The sequence below is a fragment of the Camelus bactrianus genome, chromosome 11 (assembly GCF_048773025.1).
Source record: "Camelus bactrianus isolate YW-2024 breed Bactrian camel chromosome 11, ASM4877302v1, whole genome shotgun sequence".
Lineage (NCBI taxonomy): Eukaryota > Metazoa > Chordata > Mammalia > Artiodactyla > Camelidae > Camelus > Camelus bactrianus.
The window spans coordinates 53,989,702-54,012,298 of NC_133549.1; the positions used below are offsets into that span (position 1 = coordinate 53,989,702).

Here is a 22,597-nt window from a genome sequence, read left to right on the forward strand (position 1 = left end):
CAGGCAAAGTGATGGGCATTCACAATTATTTCTGTTCCTAAAATTTCTTCAGGATTAGCTAAGGTATGACATGGAGTAGGGGTTGCGGGTGGCACAGAGCAGTGGGAAGAGACTACTATAAGCAATAACCATATCCAAAGCTGCATTAATTTTGCTTTAATTTGAATAAATGCCATTAAAAAGTCCCTAAATCAAGGGGAGGGGAAAGCTTTCAGAATTGGATATTTAGTACTTCCTAGAAGAAAAATAGAATTTTGTTAATATAATTGAATTTTTAATCAGATGCAGCATACAGTTACCAAATTGCATTTAAGTCAGACACATTTTACAGAAAAATAGAGTAAACAGTAACTAAATATGAAATTAATTCCCAATTTAAGTTCATTGTTTTATGGTGAAAACAGAGACTAAACACCTACTCACCCTCTTCATTTCCTGAAACAATGGAGTACACGATACTCTGATTGACGGCTGCAGCAGAAATTACACCAACCATAGTCCCTCTGGGTGCAAGTTCACTTACTGGAGGAGGTCTGTGGGTGTAGAGAATATAATTTATTTTTATTATCCACTTTGCCATGATGGAGCTTTGAATTTAGTAAGAGAATATGTTAGCTGTGTGTGTGTGTCTATTTGAATAATACTATTTTTGAACTTTTCAACAGAGTACCACATTCAGACTCCAGCCCTAACAAACTATATTCAGAATTATGCATGCGCTCTTGGTTAAGAATATCTTGTTACCTATAAGCTACTACTTTGTTATCTGCCAAATATTGCATAAAATTTGTTTCCCTTGTCTCTGAAACAACTTCTGGACAGAATACAATAGATTGATATAATTTGCTCCCTTAAGTTGTTAAAGTAAAATGTTGCTTTTATGTTGGGGATATTAGCATAGTTAAGCAAATGACTTCCAGAGGTCTCGTTCTAGTCTAGACCTTATCCTTGCTCTGCAATAAAGCTCTAACTGTACTAAAAATATTTGAATGGATGGCATAACAAAATTAATTTCTTTTGCATTCATTTATTTTGCTTAACTGTAACCATATTATGCCCCCAGTACTAGGATAGCTACTTAATTTTAAAAATAGATTTTCAACAAATTATCTCATTCTCAAAATCTCCATTTTATTTTATAATGTTGGTCACAGCAACTAGGCTATTACAATTTTATATTCAAAAATTAACGCGAATAATCTCATTCATAATTCACAGGTGCTTATCTAGCTCTGATAGATTTAGAAAATTATTAAATATAAAGTTATAGCATCTCCAAATATTTTTATAATCCAGTCAATCTAGCTAACTCATCTGATTTCTATAAGCTTTAGGGTCTTTTCTTGAATTGATAAGACAAATCCTATTGCTACTTGCCCTTTTATCTTTCAATACTTAATCTTTTAATATCATCCCTCATTTTTACCTTCATCTCCTCAGCTGTTCTAATCTAGATTACATTGTGCAATTATATTGTGCCTTCATTTAAGCCCTGTATAACAAATCCTGAGCTACAAATAAATTCTGAAAAATTAATTACATACCGTCCTTCACAAACATCATGTCCAAAATGCTATATTCTTTGCTACTCTATTCCATATACTTGACAGACTAAAATTACCTAAATGTAAAGTGATCTGTCTTACATAGAGATGCTTTAGCACCTAATGCTGGTCACCAGCTTCATTGTATGGTCAATAACTGTTTCTTGATAAAGAATAAGAACTAATCTGTATACTTTTTTAATAAAAATTATAAAGAAGTTATTTATTTGTTTATTTAATTTTACTTCTCTGCATGTTTTCTGCCTTCTTTTGCTAATAGTATCTTCTTTTGTTAATAGCATCCAGATGTTGCTTTGGACTACCGCACCACCTTCATTCTCAGTCTAACACATTTGAGTTAGGGCTGACCCAATCCTCAGGGGATATGAACAGACACATTACCCAGCTTTGGCCAATGAGGGCATTTTGCCCTCTTTACTCTATGCTCCTGTGTGGTAAATGTCTCATGCAAAAACAATGCAAGTCTTGCCAAATGTTACTGTAACAACAACAAAAAAAATCAGAGGTTTTTTGGCTACAATTTTAATGTTTGTCCCCATGTTCTTGTTAATAATGATATCAACACATATGAAATAACTAAAGGTGAAAAATATATCCTCTACAGTTTGTCTAATAATCAAAATGCTGCTATACTTGAAGCTATGTAAACTCATTTTATTTAATTAAACAACAAATTCTCTTTTATTTCTCCTGAAGATTTCTTTCACTTCCAATCAAGAGTCCCAACCAATTAAAAAATGTTTAGATAAGAAAAAGATACATATGCTTAAGTAGACACATCTAAAGAAAGATATCTGATATAATACAATTATATTTTGCAAGGAATTAACCTAGACATAGTCATATTGTCAGTTTAGTGAAATACGGATGCCTTCAGTAAACTTGACCCTAAAATGATAGTAAGTCTACGACAAAAAAGGAGGCCTTTACAAAAGTGACATTAAGGATGGTTTTGATGGACTGCTTTAATTGCGGATAGATAAATTTTTGTATGATATTTTAGATAATAAACAGACATTAAGACTAATTGTTATTTGTCACATTGCCTAGTGGCTGACCTTGGTGATTATGAAATCATTCAACCTGGAAAGGGTTAAAATTAGAGAGCTCTGTTAACAGTATGGTCCTTAATAATCTCCCATCCTGGTTTTCCTACCTTTGTGTATTCCTCTCTTCTTGCATGAGGGGAAGACTGTGACTTGCTCCTTATGGATAGAATACAGCAAAGAAGAAGTGATACCACCTCAGTGATTCTGTGATGTAAGATTATAACTATAACTGCATTCTTGCTCTGTCTCCCTTGCAGGACTTAGTGAAGCAAGTGGCCATGTAGAATGGTCCACATGGCCAGAGACTAAAGGTGAGGTCTGACCAATAGTCAGCAAGTAACTGAGGTCCTCAGTCCAACATCCTACAAGGAACTGAGTCCTACCACCAACCACATGAGGTTAGAATTGTTCCCTTCTCTGTCAAGCCTCAGAGGAGATTCTAGCTCTCGCCAACATCTTGATTAAAACTTGTGTGAGACTATGAAACAGGGCACAGCTAATAAATTTCTGAGCTTCAGAAACTTCAAGAGGATAAGTGTGTTGTTTTAACTCATTATGTTGTGTTTAACTCATTATGTATGTTTAATTCATTTGTTATGCTGCAATGGATAACTGGCACATGGATAAAAGAGCAAAGAATTGTTAACTTATGACATATCAAGTTACATACAACTTAAGTTTGATACAAGAAAACAAATGTTAGTCATACTCTGGAATAATTTTCAAAACTGAATTTCTTTTTGTGGAAGTAGATGTTGCTTAAATTGTTTACTTAACTATCTTGTTACTATGTGAGATAAGAGCTAAATTTTATACTTCCATAATTATTGATCCTTATAAAGTATAGAAACGTGAAATCTGCAGCTAATATGCCTTCACCTTTAACATAATAAAAATGCCATCTTTCACTTCAAACTTTAAAAATAAAGTATTTTGTGCATATTTTAACAATCAAGATGAAAGTTATTAATACCTGAAAAAGTAACTGGCATAATTTAAGAAGAAATTTAAATTATACGCTCACCAGTAAAAGAACTGAACACTCTGTTTCTTAGTAAATGTTCAAAATAGATTTACTTCTTGACAAAAATAGCTCCTCATTAACCTTTGTCTTAATTGTTCCAACACACTTCTTTTTACCAGAATCAAAACATACTATAAAAATGCAATTTTCTCCTGGCTAGAATTAAATGAACCTCCATGATAATTAGCATTAGATTACAAAATTTCAACTCTTTTCTATTTATTGCCAGGCTGGGCCCATTTTATTTTTGTTTTATACCCTAGAAAGTACCAGTTACACGGTTGGGGCAAATTACACATTCTCTTTGGGGTCACATTATAACTTGAATATAAAATGAACGACTTGGTGTAAATCAGTAGCCATAAAACCAGAGTCAGCTGAGGGTAAAAGGACAACAAAATTGAATAAAATGGGCTGGGCATAAATTAATAGGGAAAGAGGCAGAAGAAGGAAATTGGATGCTATGTACTCTATTTAATAAGGACAATCAGTATGCAATAATGCAAGTCCAGTGTGACTTTAAAATGGAAAAAAATCAAATTTTTATGTAAATTCTATGAACTTTAACATTTTGACATCCAACAGAAATTTATTTTTTAAAGCATCATCTTGGTTTGATCTATGGGCTGACAGTTTATGATTTTTAGAGTTAAACTATAAGGTATTTTCCAGTTCTACCATTCTGAGTCTGATATAATGTGATTTATCATTCCACCTCTTCTTTCTGTTGAGTGCAATCAAAATCCTTTAATTAATTTCATAAGCAAAGAATTATAGCCAAAAGAATCCTCAGAAGGTGCTTTTTTTTTAAGCAAATCTTTCCTCTTGCTATCAATTCATATATTTGTAATCGGAATTCATCCATTTTATAATAAGCAATGTTTCATTAACACTCTTCCAATTTAGCTTTTCAACAACTAACAAACTAACAGTTGTTTGGTATCTGAAATTCAATAATTCTACTTTCTAAACTTAAATTTATTGCCAGTATAATTGAGAAAAAGCCCTCTTACAGTAATAGACACTTGAAACACATAGGGCTTGATGGTAAAATATATAGTTCTACTTATGAAGCTTAAGAGTCAAAAGACCAACAATTTCCATTCTCTAGAAAAGGACTGCTAAGAGGATTCTAAAGGTAATGGTTATATTTTTAACAGATATGGATCTTGAACACTGGAAAGACTGATGATTTCACATTTTTAAGAATGCCTTCCAGAAGGGTCTTCACTAAAGGCTCTCTCAGGAAGCTTGACCTGAATTGGGTTGAATGCCACATGTCCTGAAATATTCCTGTTGGCAGAACTGGCTCCTATTCATCCCCCAAAGGCAACACTTTGGCCATAGTTTACACGAGGCTTCATTCTTTGAGTTGTGCGGTTCTGCGGGTTCACACAGATGTATAATGTCATACATCCACCATTAGAGTATCATACAGAATAGTTTCAGTGACTGAAAATCTCCTGTTCCTCACATATTCACCCTCCTTCACCTCCACCTTCCTAATATCTGGGAACCACTGATCTTTCTATAGTCTGTAAAATTTTGCCTTTTCCCGAATGTCATATAGTTGGAATCCTACAGTATGTAGTCTTTTGGGGCTGACTCTTTCCTTAGCAATATGTACTTAAACTTCCCCCATATCATTTTGTGGTTTGACACTATATTGCTGAATCTTATTATATTGTATAAATGTACTACAGATGGGTGCATTTTATTAAGAAGAAAATTGATCAAAATAACAACAAACCTGATGTCTAGAAATAATTTTTTGCAGATAAAGTGTGACCTAGAAAAGTTAACTGCTACATAATTTATATGCAAAATACACACAACATAATTTTTCTATGGATGTATAAACCAATTAATAGATATTTGTTTAACATTTCAAATGGATTTTTTTTGGAAACTATAGACAACAATAAATCTATCTCAATTAAATATCTTAACATATCTGAGTCATCTGAATAATGGTAACACTAAAATAACAGAATTTACAGCTTCCAAATATTAGACTCAGTTTTCACAGTATAAATATAGATGAAACAATTATTCTACAACTCAAAAGTTACTTTTATTGTTGGTTTCAAGAAGTAACAATGAAATGTGTTGCATAAAGCTTCTAATTATTTTAAATGCTTTGCAGTTTAGGATATAAAAGTGTTTGTAAATAGATGCTATAAAACTTCACTGGGACCCAATCTGGCTCTATTGCTTTATTTCTACTGAGAGACAAATTAATCTATTTTGACATGTTTGAATTCAATATATTTGCAAATCAGTACCAATTAAGGAACTGTTTTTATATCTACTATAAGGGAATTTAACGAAAATGGGAAGAAAAAAAAAACACTTGAACTCCTATTATTTGTAACCTTGGAGTAATTGCATCAGGGTGATCTAATTTTACATATTTAACTGAGAAAAAGTTTTAAAAAGATATGATTCAGGAAGGAGATGCTAGCTTTCCTAGAATTCTTAGGATGGATTGTAGATAAGAAAATTATTAAGACCAAATGTTTAGACACTGTTTTTCACCTCTTTTCTGAAGTGTGCTTACTCTTGTAAAGAGTTTTGTTTCCAGTCACATCCATGATGTGTCTTCATCAGCAAGACCAGAAAACTGAAGCCCTGAGTGGTAAACACTTTCTCAAGTTCAGAAAACAATTTGAGAGCCAAATGTGCAATCTAGGGTGTTTGTTTGATTTACTGTTCAAATTAATGGAGTTTACCTAATCTCTCTTAGTCATTGGCTCTAAAACTTTAAAACTGTAAGAGTTAGCTGTATAAAACTTATTAAAGTTGTCAGACATTTGGATCATGCTTAAAGATTCTGATTTAGTAGGTCCACAGGGTCAGACCCAGAATATCATTTGCAAATGTTCTCCAGGTGAATCAGATAGCACTTGTTCGAAGAAAACCATATTTTGGAGGAGTAAGGGACTTTCTCCCTGCTGCCTTTCTCTCTCTCTCTCTTTTTTTTTTTTTTTTTTAATTTTTATCCTTACTGTACTCAGCAAGCTTTAGTCCTTATGCCTGCCTACAGCACTGGATGTCCTTTCAACAGACTAGAATCAAGCTAAGAACACTTTTCTCTGATTCTAATAGATCTGAGTTTGAATTCTGTCTCTCATATGTATTAGGTATGTGACCTTGGAAACATTCTTAGTTCCCCTGATCTTATTTCTTTATCTGTAAAATGGGAACATTAATTATATCAAAAGATTGTTGAGTTACCAAAAGACATAATGTGTACAAAAAAACCTTCCTTATGCCTAGCATATATTATAACCATTATTAATACATTATTTTGTAAGCTATACTTCTGGTAGTTTAGCTTAAATCCTAAAACGGTATACAAGGTTGTCTAAGAGACAGTGGCAACAACAAAAACAAAACCGGAATACTTACTAGTATCCCTCTTGGCTAATACTGTAGATTATGTCTTATGCATTCTGATTTTCCCTTTTTAGTTCTCAATCCTACATCAATTTTGCATCTGAAATGGACATAATATTTTTCTTTTTTTGCTATTTTTACAGCTTTAAATTCATAGACCTTTTGGGGGTTTCATTAAAAACAACTACTCTGGAGTGGGACTGGTATAGGCTGGTTCTGAAACTTAAAAACAACAACAAAATCACTAAAGTCCAATGATTTGTGCACAGAGGTCTACATATTCATTCAATAAATATTTATTGAACATACGCCACGTGCGACATCCACTAGGCAATACAGCTACAAAGGAAGGACAGGGGAAGTGAACTGTGCACTCATGGAGGTGACAGCCTCACAAGCAAACCAGACAGTTGTGTAAACAGTTATAGTCAAATGTAGTAAATACATTAATACCAGATCGCTGGTTAAAAGATCGGTAGTAAACATGCCGTGCACCGTTTATATTTTATGTTCCTCAAGTACCTACCAAAGTAACTGTAGGTGGGACCAGGCAGCTGCACGGTTTGATGAAGTGACTAGACCAAGCATATTCATTTCTGGCTGATTGAATTGCTGACTAAAAATAGGGTATGATGTAGGTATTTATGTACTTAGCAATTATCTCTAAGAAAATAGTTTTGTATTTTGGCTTATTTATCTAGAGAATATTGGTTCTTTTCTCCTTTATAGATGAATTTGTACATTTGGACTTTTTGAAGGGCATAACAGCAAACTTTTGAAACAGGTTCTTTAATGCTTTTCTGTGTTATTTTCTACTGATTAGACTCTGCTTTTAGGTATGAAATAGCATATGAAGATGAGAAACCATCATGCAATCTTGAAATACATTAATGCAGTCATACATATAACATGAAAGAAGAGAAAAAGATACTCAGGTAGAGAATTTAATTATTTCAATTCAATTTTACTTTTAACAGTTGAATGAATGTACTACCTCACAATAGCATAATAAAAACAGACATCCAAATTCTGCTAGAACTTTTTAAGAAAGAAAGAGAGTAGATATTAAAAGTTCTCATCACAAGAAAAAATTGTAACTATATGAGGTGATGGATGTTAACTAAACTTACTGTAGTAATCATTTTGTAATGTATACATATATCAAATTATTATGTTGCGCAGTTTAAATGATACGATGTTATTTGCCAATAATATGCTAATAAAACTGGAAAAAAGTTATAGCTGGATATCCCCTACCTAGTTCCTTTATCCCTACTGCACTGTTAGTTATTAAATTTTGAAAAAGTTTTAAAAGCCTGAGAGGTTATTTTGACAAACAAAATTTCCTCATATATATGGTAATTTATTATTTAGAATCCATTAGCTAAAGATTTTAAATGTCCATTACCCCAAAACTGATTCAACTATGTACTATGTCTAATTGGAAATTTGATTTTTTCCTCTTTTTTGTACAATACCTACTTGATACATTGAGAAATGAAAATAAAATAATCACATAAAACCTCTTAATCCTGGAATTACTTTTTAAAAATTTGAGATGTAAATGTTATAAAATTAGAAATAATGTATGGCAACATTTTGAAAACATTAAAAAATGCTACTGTTTTTGTATCATCATTCACAGTGTGACATTTCTCTCTTTAAATATTTGCATAAGATATTTTACTATTCTATCTGTTCTGCCACTTTTGCTGAAGAAAACACACTATTAGCATGGTGCAATGAATTAAAATTAGACATAATTTCTTCAGTGTCCTCAAATTTCTCTGTGATAATGAACAATGTTTTAATATGGCTCATAAACACCCCCAAAATCTGACTCTACTTCTGTCTCCACACTCACCACCAAGCATTCTCTCATACAGATTTCTATGCTCTGTATTGGACTTGGAATTCTTAGAACATCCTACAATTTTCCTCCCTCTGGGCCTTCACGTATGCTACTGTTTCTGCCTAGCATAATCTTCCCCTGGCTAATTTTTTAGGTCACTTCTTTAGGTTTGTACCTTAACACTGCTTTGTCTGGGAGATTTTTCCTTTTAGGTCTCATCTATTTCTCTTCATCACTGTCCTACTCTAGGCCAACCGTCATTGTTCTTTGCTTAAAACCCTATAGTTTTCTATTAACTAGTCCATATTCAGCTACTTTGCCTCCTTTCCCGTTTGACTTTCAAAGAGTGGTCAGACATCTTTTTTGAAGTTCACAGGTACTTCTATCAGCATCAGTCTGAGCTTTCTCAGCCCACTACCTGATTGCCATGTTTCAGCGGCTTTCCAGTGCTCATGGGATAAAACTCAAATACGCAGTATTCCCTATATTCTGCCTCATCTTACAGCACAAGTTACCCTCATCCTCCTTTCCTCAGCAGTACTGGCCTTCTTTAAATTCTTGGATGTGTCTTCCTCCATTCCAATTTAGAATTTTTATGCAATCAGTTTCCTTCCAATTCCTGAGCCCACTATATTCCTTCACCTACAAGTGCAATTATTACTTATTCACATCCCAACTGCTTTTTCCAAGAATACTTTCTCAGATATCCCCCATTACTGTTTCTGTATACTTTGTTATAAGTGCCCATAAAGCCATGTTTCTTTTTCAGTATCATTTACCATTGTGTAATTATAATCTGATTCTTACCATCATTTGGTTAATTTCTGTCTACTACACAGATTATAAGATATCTGAGGTTAGGAACCATGAATATTTTGTTCAGCATTATTATTCCCAATGCAGTTATGTGCTCAGTAAATATTCCCTGACAGGATGGGGAAAGGGACTAATGCCATTTGAATATAGCAGTCGTTCTATTTTATTTGAAAATACTTTCAATATCTGTCTTCTCCTATGAATTGTATACTTTAGAGAGGCCATGTCTTCCCTATTAACTGTTCCATTCTATAATCTGTACATAGTATTGTGCTTAGACAAAAAAAATTGTTCAATAAATCAGTGAACAAAGATGCTGGATGAATTAAGTGGAAATAAACTTCCTGTTTCACCTATTTCATTCTACCCCAAACAGAAATCTTAGCTTACAGAACATTGAGAACTTTCGTAAAAAGACAAATAAAATATCGCAGAAGTGAGATAGAAAAAGGCTTCACAAACCAGTCTGTAAGGGGCTCTTATCTTGTCTGTGCTCATCCCGGACATCAAGAACTTGACTCAAAGGTGTGGGAATATATCTCTATATGACAATAGTTGCAGGAGTTATTTCATTTATGGAGATGAGTAGAAGATGATATCAAGAATAATAAACCATATTTGGTCATGAGAACCCTATAGCTTTAACCATCACATATACATTCAAGGCAATATTATTTAAACTAACATTCAAATTGAGTAGAAATCCATTCCCCACGTTGCAACTAAAGTGACATTTCCCTAGAATTAATTTTTTTAATCAAGAAACTGGTGAGGATTTGCTAACCAATGAGGGTAGAGAAATGAACTCCTGATATTTTTTATTGCATCCACTTTTTCTTTCTCACCTCTTTATTTGCTTTTAGGCAATTATTTATTCCCACCACCCTTATTTGGAAAATATGGTAAATGTGTGTTATTCTTCCAATCACAGAAGCAGAAAGTTTTTTATCCCATCACCGGGAGCAGCCAGAAGACAGACGATTAGATTGTTTTTTCCCTTTCTGTGTATAAAATCCTTGGATGGCCAATACATGGCATAAGGTTATTAAACAATAATAGTACAACTACACTCTTAAGCATGTTCTCTGTACCAGGTACTTTACAAAGTTCTTTCTCTCATTTATAAAGTAAGCATTGTATCCCTTGGGAATTTCTCCTCAGGAAGCTATGGTGTCTTGCCCAAATTCAGTCGACAGCCGATAAATGGTACAGCCAGGATTAGGACCTTAAGACTCTTATTATGCTATTTTGACTTAACACATGTTTGCATTTATTAACAAAGTAAAAGTAATGCTCCCTGTTGTATGTTGTACTCAAACTAAAATTTCCCATAGATAGAATGCAATGAAAGAATGGAATCTGCAATAATTCTTTGTTTGGAAAAACTTGTTTTAAATTCTAAACAATGGATTCAAAATAACTGTTTGAACTTGAGGCCTTTGTTGTTGGAAGACTTGCTTCACTCTGCTATGCGGGTCAATGTCAAACTATACATAATATTGAAAATGTGAAGGAGGAATTCAATTCCATGTGGATACAGAGAAAGCCTATGAAAGTTGAAATGAAGGATTGTCAGAGTCACTCTTCCAATAGTTAAGGAGGCAAAATCTATTATCTTTGAGGCAAGATTTTAGTAGTACCATAAAAAGACAGGAAAGGTTATCTTCAGGTAAAGTCAGTTCTCATATTGAACAATAAATCTAAATTAAAATAGAAGACAACTTTAGCAATTAAGTGATGCTCTCTGCATGAGGGTTTATTTTATATTTATAGTTTTCAAATACCTTTCTCTTTCTTTCTCATTCTTTGAAATCAAGACCAGTAGTTCCCCCTAAACTACTGTCCTTATTGAATAAAACTCTTCTCAAAATCCCAAAGTCCAAACTTATATGGTTTATATAAGAATAATGGCAATGTTTCTCAATATAAGATAATTTTAATTTTCTTGAATAATGAAAAGTTAACTGGAACTGTTCACTCAAGCCATTGTGATAACATTGTTTTCATTTTGAAGTATATAAAAATGGATTCCTGGTCGTTAAATTATGGTTTTTATCTGCTTTTGTGTATCAGGAGGTAGGCTGTTTATTCTTTAATTCTTTATAAAATCTATTCTATTTTTATTTTTCAGTATAAAGCCTTTCAGGAAGCTTAAATATAAATTGTATAAATTTTTTGCATTGTCATTTGTTACAAGATTAATTCACATTCATCAGCAAAGTATCGATTTTTTTACTTTAATAGGAAAACTAACAAGATTATTTTCTTGATTCAAAGGTATTTAGTTCTTTTTAAAGTCAAGATATTTATATGTATGTTATTCTTATTTTGGATTTACTATATTAAATTTCAATAATACCAGAAATTGAAAATGACTTACAGTATTTTTCTAAGAGTTAGCAAAATATCAACTTGTTCAAGAAGTTAATGAAAATACTTTAGGAACATTTGCCCCTTCTCTTCTCTATATATACAAATATAAATTTTGAATTTCTCTTTTTATGGAAATTACATTTTAAAATGCATGAATTCTTAAAAATGAATATAAATGTGGCATTAAAAATCATGCGAAGTTTAATAATCAATGTTGATACACTTGCATTTTAAATAAATACCAAATGTATGTCTATATCGGTAGCATATTTGTTTAGAAAATTTGTAAATAATTGTCTTTGGTACAGTTTTGATAAATTGTATAAGAAACTGCATCTCCCATTCAAAATCAATATTCACATTTAGACTCTATGATCTATTCCAGACATGTTGACCTTTCCATGATATTTACCTTTGAAACTGATGACAAGTGAATCCCAGTGTGTTTAAGTCCTTAGTCCATCATCCTGAGATGAAGGCCAAATGTCATTCTTCAGAACACTAACTCACATGACCTACAGGAGTCAATCTATTCTCAAGTAATATGATGTGTCTGAACTACTATTGGGATTTTGGTATTTCTGTCTGGATTAAATGAAAGATATATAAAATGTGTTTTCTGACTATGATAGTGTAACTATTTTCCAGATGATCCAAGTACATAATTGACTGAAAACCTCTTATCAGACATGGACATGTGGCGGCAATGAGAGTGTACCTCACAGATCTCCAACTATAGGATGTACACTTGAGCAAGGTCCCAGCTGTGGTGCTCGGATGTCTATTTCTGTGTTTATATGAAGGTCATGCCTCCTCGGGGATGCTTGCAAATAGTGATTGAGAAAAGCAGAGATGCTAAGGCAGGTCCTTCCCTGAGAGACACAAGATTTCTCTGACATGGGAATCTTACTTAAATCATCATCCAGAACCTTACTGAAATGACACATTACTCACTCAAATGACACAGTAAGGTAGGATGTTTATGTACAGGCTATCTCCCTTTTCTTCAGTTGGGGGTCAGAATGCATGTGCTTTGAAGGTTCTCCTAGCCTTACCCTGCTTCCTCCTTATTTCTTTTCCACTCATCTTAATGTCTATTAAAGGACGAACCTGAACAAACACAGGACATTAAGGGAATAGAAATTCAAAAGGAGTATTAGTATTTTGAAAGATACAAATTAAATTCAAAATATTCATGAATATTTAGAGAAACAGTTCTAGGAAAAATAAACATGAAAAATTTTTTTAAGATTTTACATAGAAATTTAATACATATTAAAATAAGTATTAATATATATTGATATATTAAAATGAAGATGAATACATTGAATAGGTTTAATATACATTAATTTACATGGAAACAATAAAAAAAGAAAGCCTAACTGTGATAGTTAACCATTATTAAATATCATAAACAATTTGCCATATGGATTTACTAAACTAGTATGAGAAACTGGAATTTCATTTCTTTCAGTTCAGCAACTACGTGGTTACTATCACACTTCTGTCTCATATTAATGGCAGACATTGCCAGGTATGCAGAGTTCTCTTTCTCAATAAGCATAATCCTTACCAAGACACTTGCTAATAATCAATAGGAGAGCATTGTCACACCTGTCTTAAGTAAGGAGTTTAGCTCAGTTTCAGTTGTAGGGTAGCAAGATATTCCACCCCAAAATACGCTGCTTTGATATATTGATTATATTGAGCAGTAGGTACTTTAAAAACAGCAAATGCAGGGAGAGGCTTTCTCTGAATCTCCCTTATCTACCTGAAGACAGATCCTTGAAAAGGAACTTAATCATCTTAGATTCTCTCCCCAAGAGTTTCATCGATCAGGGAAGATTGACTGTGATCCTAGGAGAGGAAACTAGCAGTAGACACCACGCCCAGACCAAAACTGCCACAAACTATCTCACCTCTGATCTGTTCTACTAGGGACTCATTCATCTTTCCTAAAATTATTTACTCTCCCCCAAGAGACCTGCATCCTCCCTCCCGTTCTCCTATTAAGATGGTATTTAATCCTGAATTCTAAAGCCATCTCTTTGAGTTGCTCATTTTCCGGTGCATGTCCCTTGTATACGTGAGAAATACATGTTAATAAACTTGCTTTTCTCTTGTTAATCTGTCTTTTATTACCAGGGTCTCAGCTAATAACTCTGAAGGGTACAAGGAAAATCATTTCCCCCCCCTTTCATAGTTATACTACTTGAAAGAGGGAGAGAATGCTAAAATTGATGAAGGATCAGGTAAAAATACAGAAAAAAATAATTTAAAAGAATAAATACATCAATAATAATCTCAGCATAAGGAATGACTTCTCAACATTTACAGCTATCCAAAGATTGAAGGGGTGAGTTTCTCACAACTGTAAGGTTTTTAAAAGAGCCTAGTCAACTTTGTGCCGAGGATATTGCAGAAATCAAGAATTATATTATTAAGCTGAATAAATGATCTTTATCGTCTATTTCATTTGAAAACAGTTTTTATGAGTAAGATTAGCCTATTTTTCTCTACTTTCAAGGAAAATTAAATTACAAAAAAAAATTTAAATTAAAATATAAAATTGAATATGGATATAGAGAAACTTCTTAATTACCTGAATGGTAATAACTCAAAAATAAGGATTATTTGTATAAGGCAGGGCCTCATATTTGGACTTCATTCATTGCAAAAAATAAATTAATAAATAAAGACAGCTGGAAATGATTTTGAAAAGAGTGGGTTGTTTTGACAATAAAATATAAAGAATATCATGATCTCTTTAAGAAATCTGTTTTTGGGAAAGGGAAGTGAGGAAGTATATAGAAGGATGATTTGGGGCATGCAAACTCTGTAAGACACTTAAATTATTGCTATATCCTTGTTTGTTAAAAAGAGAAATGGAAAGATTCAAATAAGGTAAGAATGATGCATGGAAAATAGAAATTTGTTACCATTTTGAAAGTTTTGATTGTGTGTAAGCTTCTAAACAATATGATTGTTTACAATTATAGAAGTAAATATTATGTAGTCTGAAGAGTTATACACTTCTCAAAAATTTTAAGAAGTACTCAGTGTTTTCTGTAAAATGTAGATGTTCATCTAATGACAAATAGATGAAGCAGATGCTGTCTTGATCCTCCATTTAACCTAATTAAATGACTCAAAGAAAGATCGAAGGTTTGAAGGTTTGAAGAGGTCATGAAATTAACAAAATGAGTCTGTTTCCAGTATTACAACTGCCGGAGGGGACCAAAGAGAAGTAAGTGCATACTTATTTTAGGAATGACTATAAATCTGGCCATTATAAAAGTAAATATATATCTGCATGGGGCAAATTGCTTTCCCATCTTGAGATTCTTCCTACACTTAAAAATTACTTGAAGCCAGACCATCGGGAAACAATTTTAGTTCATGGCATTTGAGGAAAGACAGAGTCAAATGTTTTCCTTATACATATAAAATATCACCATAGTATAAATTATAAATAAAAACAATAATGTGAGAAATTGCTCTTCTAATTTTGACAAACTAAATTATTTCAATTAATATAGTATGGTCTGTAAAATCATCGAATAATTTTGCAAACTTCTTTATTTCTTTTTCAAATAACCATTAGTTAAAAAGTAAGGTTTTAAATTATGAATAGGACACAGAGGTGTAACATAATTAAGTATGTGCAAGGAGGGTTTACCTTTCTGCTACTTTAGCATTGGTCAGCTAACCTACTAATTACCTGCCACCTAAAATTTAGCTGCTAATATTTACTATGATGTTTACAAATTGTTTGTTACTATTTATACTTTTATAATTTTAGAAAAGATAATGATAGGTCCATTATTATACTCCAGCAACCAAGTTATTACTGGTAGCTCAACATTTAAATGTTTTTAACTCCATTAATAGAATAATGGATTTTGTTTCTTTGTCTAGGTAGAACTGGTATGTTGGAAAATATTTTGCCAAATAGTAAATGCCACCTCTCGAATGTTTTCTGATGTTCTCCACAAAGACAGCCCACAGCTCATAACTCTCATTTACACTCTATTATGATGTTTTCATTTTCATTTTCTTTTTTCCTTTTACTTTTTCATTTTACTTTTGTGATCAAGACAAGCAGACTTCTCAGGAAAATGGAGAAAGTAATTAATTGTAATCAAATAATAAAGCAATAATAACCAGTTAGAAATCAAACTTTAGCTTGCAGTCCAGTAAGGTTTGGTTTGCTATATATAATATAAATACTTGATAAGCTAAAATCACTAGAAATAATTTAAAACACTCAAAAATGTTCATGTAAGATTTGCTTTGAATTAAAAAGTATTCATTCTTTTACTATTTTAAGAAGAATGTAATCTGTTTTATCAATACATATTTAAAAATAAAAATATTTCTATACTATTACATTATTAGACTATTACATCATTAGTTTATGTACCCAATATTGTAGGTTCTTAATAGAAACAAAGTGATTTTAAAATGACTTACTGCTATTAAAATCTATAATTTGTCTAAAATTACACACTAAATGTGCTAGTTCTCCACATACACCATTTCCCCCATTTTCCTCAGTGATAGAGGTGGGGCTAGGGCATAGCTGCCTTGCTGGGAACAGCACTCCTCCACTCTTTCATAGCTAAGTGGACATTTGTCTGGGTTTTCAAGACGGCATGTGCGCTGATGTAAAGTTTACAACTCCTACTTCACTTGGTTCAGGAAATCTCTAGAGGTGGATTTCTGCCCCTGTTCCCTTGGATTTCTGTCCCTGTTCCCTTTCTATAAAGTGAAATAGCAATAATTAGTATTATTTTGAAACAGAATATCCAAGATGAAAGACCCTAAATTGTCCTGGGTTCCTGAATGAATGCATGGAAGAACCGCATGAAGAAGAGCTTCCGCCAACCTACAACAGCCACTTCAGACTCTCATGTGAATCCAAACTACATGTACTTTTAAAATTCTTTACACCATTGAAATTTACAGGCTTCTTTTTACAGCAGCCCAACCTACCTTAACTAATCTTAGTATCCTGAGACTTAAAGATTTAGTAACTGGCCATTCCACAAAATAAGATGGTAATTGGGCCAGGGGAATGAGGTCAAGTTAAAAACTCATTTCAAAATTCTAAAACAAATGAATATTTTATCTTTAGGATCTCTCTTTAGCACTGAGTCATTTGTTGAAAACTATTTTTTCCCTAAGAAATGCAAAAGTCAATATTCGAATGAAGACATTCCTAAGATATTAAAAACCAAACATAACTCAAATCACAATGCTACCTATCTTGGATTACTATTTTCATTTTGTAACCCATAAGCATCCTCCTCCCCACAACCTACCAAGAACAGAAATTTTATGTTATCATTTTTTGATTCCCTGAAATTTGACAACATAAAGTTGAAGTTTTTCCACCAGGAGCAATTCTGTAGTGGAGGTAAAATTTTACCTCTAACCTCTTAGGGTTTTTGTTTTTGTTTTTGTTTTGGCTGAGCTTAAGTATTAAACTAAAAGAAAACAGATTAACAGGAGGAAGTATATACATTCATGTAAGTTCATGTGACATGGGAGTCCTCATCAGGAAAGGAAGACCCAAAGAAATGGTGAAACCTACATATGTTTATATTAGGATGAACACAGATAGGCAATAGAAAGGAAGATATAAATTATGTTAAAAAAGGTCTGTTTGTATAGAATTATCTTTGGTTTCATTCCTCATTAAAAAATGTTTCTTTAAAAAAAATGTTTATTTTCACCTAGTACAGGGAGGGTATCTTTCATACTAGGAGTTTTTATCTCCTGTTTTCAGGAAGAAAAGGTGAGAGTAGAACACTCTTCTTGTATTTGTTCATTTTAAACTGTTTTCAGCTCAAAATAAACCTGTGCCAAAGTGGCATGTTTTGGAGTGGCATATTCTGCCATCCTTCAAGTCCAACACAAGGGATCATCTTGATAATCAAGTACTAAAAGCAATGTTTAGCAACTTTGGAAGTTTTATGCAATTAGCTAAGGCAGTAAATGAATTAAAAAAAAAAAAGACAGGGAAGGGGACATACGAGGTTTACAACTTCCCTTCCTTCCTTCCTCCCTCCCTTCCTTCCTTCCTTCCTCTTTCTTTCTTCCTTTCTTTCAAAAAAGGAACCCGTGCTGACTTTGACAGCAATCTGAAATAGTCTAGCCATTCTGACAAAGATGGTGGTTGAATGTACAAAAGGAAATACTATATAGAAATAAAACTATTCTACCACAAATACTGTTTTAAAAATGACCATCTGGGAAATAATGCAATATAAATGAGAAAACATTTCTAAAATGATTAATATATGATGAGTTGTTTTATACTAATAAAACATTGACCAACTATACTAGTTGTAACAATACAAGCTCCTAAATTTCTTGCTCACATAACAGTTCGTTGAGTGTCTTCCAAGGTAGGTAGCTTTCCCCTAGGCTGTAATTCAGAAGCCTGGGCCCCTTTTAATTTGTATTTTTATAATTGTTAACATATGAATCCCAAGGTTGCCTGGGTATTTTTTCCATTTCACCTATCCATAAGAGGAAAAGGTTAAGTCAGGCCAAGAAATGATACAGACCATATTTTTCCATGTTTTATTGGCCATAACTCAGTCCCACAGTTCCACTGAGCAAGTGATGCTAGGAAAAAAAACTCTAACTGAATGCCCAGGAGAAAGAGGAAAGGATTTACTAGGCATCCAGACACTATCTGTTTTGTACCTTTCCCAAAATTTTCAAAGGAATGGAAAGATGATTGATGAAGAAGATAATCATCAGCCTTAGGTTTCTTTTTTTTTAATAGTTCATTCCATGCTTTATGTCAAATTTTAGTCTATATAAACACTTAACTACATTGATTTGCTTTTATTCATAAAGCAGTGTCTTCTATCAATATTTGGCATGATTTTTTCATTGTTCAAATTTTCTGGGTGTCTGACAGAAAACAAAACCATCCTGTTCAGTATCTAAGTACTATTAAATCCATTTTGGCAATTATACTGATTCTTACTTAGGATTCTCTTCATAACCTGTAGGATGCAACAAGAGTACCCAAATGCTGGAATAGCACATGGACTAGGGTAGTCAAGGGCACTATTTGCAATTGTTAGAAATGCTCTTCTGGAAGGTCAAAAATTATTCCACATGTGCTCATGTGACTGCTTGTAATTTTAGCAGCAAATAATTGGCTAGCTCTTTCTTCTCTAACAATTTTATTAATAAAATACATTTGCGGTTAATAGTTCTATGCAGAGAAGATAAGAAATGGTAAATTATTCATTGAAAAAAACATTTTTTAAAGGTGGCATTAAACAAAGGCAATTAAAACAAGAAATCGAAATGAGCAATGCCCTGATGAGATCCATGACCTTGGCCTTAATGCCACATTTTAGCAAAAAGAGTTAGTGAGCAATGCGATAGAGAAGTCTGGAGGCATCTGTCTACTGCTAAGGAAACAGCTCCAAATGAATGCACAGAAAAGGGACACTATTTATTGAGTTTATTTAAAGGGAAAGTGTTATTCAGGACGCAATTAGTTTTTCTTTGGGGACTTCCAAGGAATGAGTAGACTTGGGATGAGAAGTTTTGGAGAAAAAAGGCGGGAATTTTGTTAAGCTGAAACAGTGAGGAATTTCTGGACCCTCCTCAAATAGTAGGTACAATTTTGTAAGTACCTGATCTAGATAAGGTGGTGAGAAACACAAGTGGGTTTACATCCATACTGGTTCTTGAGAAGACCAAAATAAACACTTTTGGGAAAATTATCAAAAAGTAAAAAACTGTATATCACATAGCAAAGAACTGGAATCCATAGGTTTCCATGTCAACAAGAAAGGAAAGGAAATAGGTAATAATGGACATAAAGAAGAAAATGACCTTTAACACAGACTGACCAAGAATTCTTACTGTTTTAAATACAGTTTACATCTCAATGGTTTACGTATGTGTTAGGTAGAATTTTCTTGTAATTATACTACATAATTTAATTTAGTGTTTGAATCATGTAAAGGCAGCTTTTATTGAAAAAAAAAAAAAAAACCCAACCTATTTGGTTTAATGTGGGAAATGTTCCCAGATGCATCACCTCCTCCTCCCTCAAGATCTTAATCCTGCTTCAGCTTAAAATTCTTAAGTAGTTCTTAGAAATTATGAGAACAATAAAATACAAATTCTAGAATATGATAAAATATTCTATTATATGAAATCCTCATTTTTTGAACTGCAGTCAATATCATTAAGTTCCAATTTGTCTCTAGATAGATTAAATTCATTCAATGTCATTCAATACATTCTCCCATATTCCTTATTAACACTTTTGTACATGCTGATTTTTTTTGGCTTGGGGCATTGTTCCGCATTTTTGTGGAGTGGTTAAACTCTACTTTTCCTTCAAGATACAGATCAAAACTGTGTTGATCATGTTCAGACACAGTTGAGCTCGTCTGCAACATGCTTTCCTAGTACTGTGAGCTTCTACTGTGTTTTCACAGTGTACTGTATTTTTCATATAGTTCTTTGTTCCTACTCCATGGTTGTGAGGCTCTGGAGTCCAATGATCAGCTGCCTTTAATACTACGCCCAGAGTGAGTATATAGTAAAATACAGTATATAGTGAGCCTCCTTCTAATGTTGGTGAGAAAGCTATCTCCTATGGGTCCTAACATACTAATAACTGTACATTAATGTTTTAACTTACTGGGTATAAAAAATCATGAAAGAAAATTCTACCATATTTGCGGGAGAGCGTTATAAAACTTTCTTTCACTTGTATCCAATCATGAAGCAATCACAAAAATATGGTGACTTGAATTTCATGATTTTTTTCAATAAATTATTTACCTTCTAAGGATGGGGATATATATATATATATATATATATAAAATGCATATGTGTGTGTATGTATATATATACATACACACACACACCTTTCTCTCCCTCACACATACACAAACACATGCTATGGACAGAATTTTGTCCACTTAAAATTCATATGTTGAAGCCTTAACCCTCAATGGGATGGTATTTGGAGATGGGGCCCTTGGGAGGTAATTAGGTTTAGATGAGGTCATGAGAATGGGGCCCTTATCTTGGGATTAGGGCTCTTAAAATAAAAGAGACACTAAAGAGCTTGTTTTTTGTTTTTTGTTTTTTTCACTTTCCTCCATATGAGGTTTTGGAAAAAGTCAGCAGTCTGCAAGCCTCGAAGAGACCTCTCACCAGAACCCATCAGGCTGGAACCAAGATCTTGGATTTCCAGCTTCCAGAATTGTGAAAAAATAAACATTTGTTGTTCAAGCCACCTAGATCTTGAATTTTGTTGGATAGCCTAGCCTGACTAAGATAGTATATACACAGACTCTACAGCTCTTAATATATATTATACACAGAAGCACACACACTGTCTCTCTCTTTCTCTCTTATTACATAGGAAATATCATTTCAGATACATGTCAAAATTATATGATATAATGTTTCTGGTAATAATAGGAAACTAAATGTCTAATTCTCACCATTGAGATCATTAATCATTTGCCACTTAAGCCTAGAAATATAACGTAATTTTCAAAGTTTGCTTTCATTATTTTTAAAGGATACATTATTCATTGGAGCATTACTAAAACTGTTATTTTTCACTAAATTGTCATTTTAACTCTATTAACATGTAAAATAAATATAACATTATGCTAATTCAGAAAAGCTTAAACTAGATTTAGAAGCCCATTTCCTTGATTAATTCACATCATCAGTTTTGAGAGGCTGAATCCAAACAAAACAAAACAAAAACCTTCACATGCCACAAAACCCGACAGGAATCGATACCTGTATTCCTCCTGTGTGAAGCGTGGGATTTCTCCAGGATGTAAGACAAGAATTTTCACAGTGGCACTGCTGGACATCACAGGCTTACCATCATCAAATGCAAGAACCACCAACTTAAAAAGAAATAAAAATTCATGTTAAAGACAATTAACAAGAAGAAAATAAAAGCAGCATTTTTCTAGATATGTTTTTAATCATTGGACTTCCTGGTTCTCAAAGGGGGAATGGGGTGCAATGACCATGTCCTCACTGCCTACCAGGCAGCAGAGATTGTGCCACCATCTGCTACATATGTTCCCATTTAACCTTCACAGCAGTCCCACCAGGTAGACGTCATCGTTTCCATTTGCTAGATGAGAAAACTCAAGAAAGTTGAGTTAATAACTCTATTATAAAAAAAAAAAAAAGAAAATACCAGTAAAACAAGAACAAGATACTACATCTCTCCAATTATAAACTCTTTTCCACAATCCCACTGGTGCCTACAGTAAAAACATGAGCCTTTATCAGCATCAACACTTATTTAAAAAGTGTTAAATTCAGTCATATCGATAGCAAAAAAGCTAATTAGCCGGCTTACAAAAAGAAATTAATTTTTCCAGTGAATTAATTGTCTGCAAGATTATAGGGCAAAAACACTTCACTCTGGAGGATAAAATTGGAAATCTTTGTAGTTTAACACACTTTGATATGCACTCCCTTA

At 33.0% G+C, this 22,597-nt stretch overlaps 1 protein-coding gene across 3 annotated transcripts in view; it reads right to left on the bottom strand.

Moving 5' to 3' along the window:
- PCDH15 (protocadherin related 15) overlaps positions 1-22,597 on the bottom strand; it is a 721,184-nt gene that overhangs the window by 101,516 nt on the left and 597,071 nt on the right. For all 3 annotated transcript variants that reach the window (XM_074374029.1, XM_074374028.1, XM_074374030.1), the window contains exons 23-24: positions 21,895-22,007; positions 424-533 (exon numbers count right to left, since the gene is read on the bottom strand). In XM_074374029.1, the coding sequence (XP_074230130.1) occupies positions 424-533; positions 21,895-22,007 (223 nt within the window). The remainder of the gene's footprint in view (positions 1-423; positions 534-21,894; positions 22,008-22,597) is intronic.